At 42.7% G+C, this 8,339-nt stretch overlaps 1 protein-coding gene across 1 annotated transcript; it reads right to left on the reverse strand.

Moving 5' to 3' along the window:
- Positions 1-3: 3 nt before the first annotated feature.
- On the reverse strand, positions 4-6,653 carry LOC116679448 (Fc receptor-like protein 5; the record flags this gene model as incomplete). The annotated part of the gene is made up of 5 exons (XM_032509094.1): positions 6,609-6,653; positions 5,967-6,002; positions 2,350-2,613; positions 2,028-2,270; positions 4-42 (listed from the first exon to the last, which is right to left on the reverse strand). Coding segments are annotated over exons 1-5 (613 nt in total), but the record flags the coding sequence as incomplete, so codon positions are not given.
- Between the last annotated feature and the right edge of the window lie 1,686 nt (positions 6,654-8,339).

The raw sequence follows: 8,339 nt of genomic DNA on the forward strand, positions 1-8,339 counted from the left end.
GGGTAGTGGAGGTTGGAGGAGGACTTGTAGTCGGAGATTTCTCTAAAACATTTGTTTCAAACTCAGTTTCAGTAAGGGCCAAATGTTAAGGACATGTATATGTTTATTTATCATTGAAAGAGTCAAATCTCTTAGACTCTTTATTGATCCCCTATGTGGAAATTACAATTTATTTTGTTATTACACGCTACACCGCTGAACAGGCGCCCATACGTTGATCGGTACAGGGACTTGAACCTGCGACCCTCCAGTTCCATACCGAGCTACTGCCACCCCCAAACTGATTGCATTGTATGATTTTCTCATATTGTCTTCTCACTTACAGTTTGGTCGACATAAACCCCTAAAAAGTCAGCAAAAACCAAATCAGGCAAAACACTAATTACATTTGTTGTTTCGCATCTTGAACTCTCGTCTTCTGTGGGAGTCTCAAAGTCGGCAAATCTGTAAAATTCTTTGAAAAAGAGTTTCCGATTTATTGTGAACATAAGTCAATGTGACGGCCGGATCAAAATTTGTGAGGGATCGGATTTGGCCCCCAGGCCTTGAGTTTGATGTTCTCTAAAATGAACAAAATAATATGTAGGCCTAATTAAAAGCATAGAGATAAAAGAAAGTAGGGTTAGGGTTGGCTGTTGAGCTGTTTCACTGTTCCTCCTTTTTTAAGTGAAGCAACTTTTAACTTCAACGTTATTACTTGAGCGAATTTCCTCAGTCTAGTTAGAGGTAGAGATATATATAGATATATAGAATATCTCATATCAGACGGTGGTAGAGATATATAGATATATAGAATATCTCATATCAGACGGTGGTAGAGATATATAGATATATAGAATATCTCATATCAGACGGTGGTAGAGATATATAGATATATAGAATATCTCATATCAGACGGTGGTAGAGATATATAGATATATAGAATATCTCATATCAGACGGTGGTAGAGATATATAGATATATAGAATATCTCATATCAGACGGTGGTAGAGATATATAGATATATAGAATATCTCATATCAGACGGTGGTAGAGATATATAGATATATAGAATATCTCATATCAGACGGTGGTAGAGATATATAGATATATAGAATATCTCATATCAGACGGTGGTCGACATATCTCACATCGGACGGCGGTAGAGATATCTCATATCGGACGGTGGTAGAGATATCTCATATCGGACGGTGGTAGAGATATCTCATATCGGACGGTGGTAGAGATATCTCATATCGGACGGTGGTAGAGATATCTAACATGAGACGGTGGTAGAGATATCTAATATGAGACGGTGGTAGAGATATCTAATATCAGACGGTGGTAGAGATATATAGATATATAGAATATCTCATATCAGTCGGTGATAGAGATATATAGATATATAGAATATCTCATATCAGACGGTGGTAGAGATATATAGATATATAGAATATCTCATATCAGTCGGTGATAGAGATATATAGATATATAGAATATCTCATATCAGACGGTGGTAGAGATATATAGATATATAGAATATCTCATATCAGACGGTGGTAGAGATATATAGATATATAGAATATCTCATATCAGTCGGTGGTAGAGATATATAGATATATAGAATATCTCATATCAGACGGTGGTAGAGATATATAGATATATAGAATATCTCATATCAGACGGTGGTAGAGATATATAGATATATAGAATATCTCATATCAGACGGTGGTAGAGATATATAGATATATAGAATATCTCATATCAGTCGGTGGTAGAGATATATAGATATATAGAATATCTCATATCAGACGGTGGTAGAGATATATAGATATATAGAATATCTCATAGTAGAGATATGGTAGAGACATGGTAGAGATATATAATATCAGACGGTGGTAGAGATATCTCATATCAGACAGTGGTAGAGATATCTCATATCCGACGGTGGTAGAGATATCTCATATCAGATGGTGGTAGAGATGCCCCCGAATCACACAGAGTCTACAGAACTGTGGGTGTGAAAGATGAACCTTTAACATCCTCACCTGAGACAGAGACCCGGCTGGGGGGGGACTCTCCAACACCGCTGATGCTGCACCTGTAGAGGCCTTCATCAGACCTGGAGACATGGGGGATGGTCATGTGACCAGCAGGCCCAGTCCTGATGAAGGAGTCATCTTTATAGAAAGACGCTGGGAGGTTGGAGGACGTCTTTGTCCTACAGTGCAGAGTGAGGTCTTGTCCCTCCGTCACAGGGAGGACAGGACTCTGCAGGATCACTGGTCCACCTCAACACAGAGACAGACTACAGCATGTCATCCATTCACACACAGCTTCATCAATCCTGACCCCCCAGTCTGGTCTTACCAGGGACAGTGATGCTGATGCTGGTACTGGTTGCTCCCTCTCTGGACTCACACCAGTACACCCCACTGTAGGATGGGGCCATGTAGCTGATGGTACAGGAGGGACCAGCAGGTCTTCCCCAGCCATCTCCACACTGAGTCCTGGTTTCTCTGGTTGTGTTCCTCCTCAGAGTCCATCCAGCAGAGCTGTCGTCCTCCTCACAGCTCAGAGAGACAGACTGTCCTCTAAACATCTGAGAGCTGCTGGGACTCACAGTCAGAGACACTGGAGGGGGGAGGGGGACGGAAAGACGCAGTTATAGAAGATGGTTTGCATTTTGCACATTTTGTCCCCTCTGCTCATAATACTTTTGAACAGCAATGAAGATCTGGTGACGGCAGAATATCTAGCTACGTGAGAAACTCCTTCCTGTGAAGCGTTCCTCTGGCACCCAGGGCATGGTGCAACAATATTTATAATATGTATTTCAGACAAAACACCTGCTTATTGGATGCAGACTGTTTTGTGTGTGTGTGTGGCTGTGTGTGGCTGTGTGTGTGTGTGTGTGTGCCGTGTACGTGTGTGTGTGTGTGTGTGTCTTTTTTTTATTGTGATTGCCTTGGAAAAACTGGTTTTCATATTTGGCATTTACCATTTCAGGGCTTTTAAGTGTATTATTCTTATTTTTGTGAAAATAAATAATTAAATAAGAGGGAGAGAGATCCGAGGCTGTTTATGAAACGTCTGAGCCTAACCACGCCCGTGGTCCTATCAGATGTGAGTTACTGACCGTGGTCCTATCAGATGTGAGTTACTGACCGTGGTCCTATCAGATGTGAGTTACTGACCGTGGTCCTATCAGATGTGTTGTTACTGACCGTGGTCCTATCAGATGTGAGTTACTGACCGTGGTCCTATCAGATGAGTTGTTACTGACCGTGGTCCTATCAGATGTGAGTTACTGACCGTGGTCCTATCAGATGTGAGTTACTGACCGTGGTCCTATCAGATGTGTTGTTACTGACCGTGGTCCTATCAGATGTGAGTTACTGACCGTGGTCCTATCAGATGTGTTGTTACTGACCGTGGTCCTATCAGATGTGAGTTACTGACCGTGGTCTATCAGATGTGAGTTACTGACCGTGGTCCTATCAGATGAGTTGTTACTGACCGTGGTCCTATCAGATGTGAGTTACTGACCGTGGTCCTATCAGATGTGAGTTACTGACCGTGGTCCTATCAGATGTGAGTTACTGACCGTGGTCCTATCAGATGTGTTGTTACTGACCGTGGTCCTATCAGATGTGAGTTACTGACCGTGGTCCTATCAGATGTGTTGTTACTGACCGTGGTCCTATCAGATGTGAGTTACTGACGTGGTCCTATCAGATGTGTTGTTACTGACCGTGGCCTATCAGATGTGAGTTACTGACCGTGGTCCTATCAGATGTGAGTTACTGACCGTGGTCCTATCAGATGTGTTGTTACTGACCGTGGTCCTATCAGATGTGAGTTACTGACCGTGGGTCCTATCAGATGTGAGTTACTGACCGTGGTCCTATCAGATGTGAGTTACGGACCGTGGGTCCTATCAGATGTGTTGTTACTGACCGTGGTCCTATCAGATGTGAGTTACTGACCGTGGTCCTATCAGATGTGAGTTACTGACCGTGGTCCTATCAGATGTGTTGTTACTGACCGTGGTCCTATCAGATGTGAGTTACTGACCGTGGTCCTATCAGATGTGAGTTACTGACCGTGGTCCTATCAGATGTGTTGTTACTGACCGTGGTCCTATCAGATGTGTTGTTACTGACCGTGGTCCTATCAGATGTGAGTTACTGACCGTGGTCCTATCAGATGTGAGTTACTGACCGTGGTCCTATCAGATGTGAGTTACTGACCGTGGTCCTATCAGATGTGAGTTACTGACCGTGGTCCTATCAGATGTGTTGTTACTGACCGTGGTCCTATCAGATGTGTTGTTACTGACCGTGGTCCTATCAGATGTGTTGTTACTGACCGTGGTCCTATTAGATGTGTTGTTACTGACCGTGGTCCTATCAGATGTGTTGTTACTGACGTGGTCCTATCAGATGTGAGTTACTGACCGTGGTCCTATCAGATGTGAGTTACTGACCGTGGTCCTATCAGATGTGAGTTACTGACCGTGGTCCTATCAGATGTGTTGTTACTGACCGTGGTCCTATCAGATGTGTTGTTACTGACCGTGGTCCTATCAGATGTGTTGTTACTGACCGTGGTCCTATTAGATGTGAGTTACTGACCGTGGTCCTATCAGATGTGTTGTTACTGACCGTGGTCCTATTAGATGTGAGTTACTGACCGTGGTCCTATCAGATGTGAGTTACTGACCGTGGTCCTATCAGATGTGTTGTTACTGACCGTGGTCCTATCAGATGTGTTGTTACTGACCGTGGTCCTATCAGATGTGTTGTTACTGACCGTGGTCCTATTAGATGTGAGTTACTGACCGTGGTCCTATCAGATGTGAGTTACTGACCGTGGTCCTATTAGATGTGAGTTACTGACCGTGGTCCTATCAGATGTGAGTTACTGACCGTGGTCCTATCAGATGTGTTGTTACTGACCGTGGTCCTATCAGATGTGAGTTACTGACCGTGGTCCTATCAGATGTGAGTTACTGACCGTGGTCCTATCAGATGTGAGTTACTGACCGTGGTCCTATCAGATGTGAGTTACTGACCGTGGTCCTATCAGATGTGAGTTACTGACCGTGGTCCTATCAGATGTGTTGTTACTGACCGTGGTCCTATCAGATGTGAGTTACTGACCGTGGTCCTATCAGATGTGTTGTTACTGACCGTGGTCCTATCAGATGTGAGTTACTGACCGTGGTCCTATCAGATGTGTTGTTACTGACCGTGGTCCTATCAGATGTGAGTAACTGACCGTGGTCCTATCAGATGTGAGTTACTGACCGTGGTCCTATCAGATGTGAGTTACTGACCGTGGTCCTATCAGATGTGAGTTACTGACCGTGGTCCTATCAGATGTGAGTTACTGACCGTGGTCCTATCAGATGTGTTGTTACTGACCGTGGTCCTATCAGATGTGTGTTACTGACCGTGGTCCTATCAGATGTGTGTTACTGACCGTGGTCCTATCAGATGTGTTGTTACTGACCGTGGTCCTATCAGATGTGTTGTTACTGACCGTGGTCCTATCAGATGTGAGTTACTGACCGTGGTCCTATCAGATGTGTTGTTACTGACCGTGGTCCTATCAGATGTGAGTTACTGACCGTGGTCCTATCAGATGTGAGTTACTGACCGTGGTCCTATCAGATGTGAGTTACTGACCGTGGTCCTATCAGATGTGTTGTTACTGACCGTGGTCCTATCAAATGTGTTGTTACTGACCGTGGTCCTATCAGATGTGAGTTACTGACCGTGGTCCTATCAGATGTGAGTTACTGACCGTGGTCCTATCAGATGTGTTGTTACTGACCGTGGTCCTATCAGATGTGAGTTACTGACCGTGGTCCTATCAGATGTGAGTTACTGACCGTGGTCCTATCAGATGTGAGTTACTGACCGTGGTCCTATCAGATGTGTTGTTACTGACCGTGGTCCTATCAGATGTGAGTTACTCACCGTGGCTTGTTGAGCAGATCAGCAGTGAAGTCAGAGCTAAAGAGAAATGAATCTCAGGTTAGTTTAATACGCTAGAAACAAAAAAACTCTGGTTATATCCATGACATTAGATATGAAGAAAAAAACATAACATTTAAGCACACATTCAATGTTTTGTGTTTCATTTCCAAACTGAAAAGCTGTTTCAGTGCAGAGAAATAAGATAATAATGACAGACATGTATTCCCCAAAGGTAAAACACTCAAAAACTGCTCTGCACATTGTAAATTATTAACACTGTAAAAAATTTAAAGTAGCAGTAACGTTGTAATTGGCTTCTCTTTACTGCCGTATTACCATGTAGGCTTCAATAAAGTTAGTACTCTTAGCTTTATATGTGTGTGTGTGTGTGTGTGTGTGTGTATTTGAATTTTGGGAAGATACCCCCTTGAGATGAAGCAGCTTGTTTTTGAGGGGTTTATACATATATATGTATATACACACACACACACACACACACACACACACAAAGTATTCTGATGTGTAATATCTTGTTTCTGTGTTGCTGATCTCAGTCTTTGCCAACAATCCTATAACTGCTTCTCTCAAAACAGCGGACATGTTTTAGATATAATAAACTCTGAGACATTCAGTGTAACTCACCCAGCAGCAGCAGCAGAGACCAGTCCTCCATTTTAAATGTTGGCCATCTGAGATCAGAGCATTAGCGTTTTACAAGTCACCCCGAGACCTCCCTCCTCCTTCCGTGTTGAGGTTTTCAGGAAATAGGTTTTTTTTATTGTGTATTTGTACGTCAGAAATAGATTAGGTGTAAGAAAACATGGCCTTAAAAAAAAACACCTCAAAATGAACCAAATCAGAGTTTGTTGCTGTTATCAGAACCTCAGCACCATCAAGCTTAATGGGCAAAGACAGCTGGACAGGGACCAAAATGTCTCTATTATTCAGCATATGACAATATTCCATATTTGATGCAGTTCATGTAAACATATATATTGATTGTGTTTACAGTAGCCAATAGCGCTGGATGTGCGTTACATTCTTGCATCATGCTAGCGAGTTTAGGGCCAGAGGGCATCATGTGATGGGCCGAGAATTGTAATTCCACTGTTTGGCCACTATGACACATGAAGTTAGGTAAAAAAAAACTAACAATAAACACCTGGTGATGACGTCACATGATGCTCTTTTAGGGTCAGACTGGGACATCTGATTGGTTGGAGAAATTTTAAGGTGTTTCTATTAATTTACACTGAATCACACAACAGACGTCTACATCACATGATCACTATGGGACAACATCACATGATCACTATGGGACAACATCACATGATCAATATGGGACAACATCACATGATCACTATGGGACAACACATGATCACTATGGGACAACATCACATGATCACTATGGGACATATGGGACAACATCACATGATCATATGGACAAAATCACATGATCACTATGGGACAACATCACATGATCACTATGGGACATCATCACATGATCAATATGGGACAACATCACATGATCACTATGGGACATCATCACATGATCAATATGGGACAACATCACATGATAACTATGGGACAACATCACATGATCACTATGGGACATCATCACATGATCAATATGGGACAACATCACATGATCACTATGGGACAACATCACATGATCACTATGGGACAACATCACATGATCACTATGGGACATCATCACATGATCAATATGGGACATCATCACATGATCAATATGGGACATCATCACATGATCACTACGAGACAACATCACATGATCACTACGGGACAACATCACATGATCACTACGAGACAACATCACATGACTCACTATGGGACAACACCACATGATCACTACGGGACAACATCACATGATCACTATGAGACAACATCACATGATCACTACGGGACAACATCACATGATCACTACGAGACAACATCACATGACCACTATGAGACAACATCACATGATCACTACGGGACAACATCACATGATCACTACGAGACAACATCACATGACCACTATGGGACAACACCACATGATCACTACGAGACAACATCACATGATCACTACGGGACAACATCACATGATCACTATGGGACAACATCACATGATCACTATGGGACATCATCACATGATCACTATGGGACAACATCACATGATCACTATGGGACAACATCACATGATCACTATGGGACAACACCACATGATCAACATGGGACAACATCACATGACCACTATGGGACATCATCACATGATCACTATGGGACAACATCACATGATCACTATGGGACATCACATGATAACTATGGGACATCATCACATGATCACTATGGGACAACATCACATGATCACTA

The sequence above is a fragment of the Etheostoma spectabile genome, unplaced genomic scaffold (assembly GCF_008692095.1).
Source record: "Etheostoma spectabile isolate EspeVRDwgs_2016 unplaced genomic scaffold, UIUC_Espe_1.0 scaffold00013848, whole genome shotgun sequence".
NCBI lineage: Eukaryota > Metazoa > Chordata > Actinopteri > Perciformes > Percidae > Etheostoma > Etheostoma spectabile.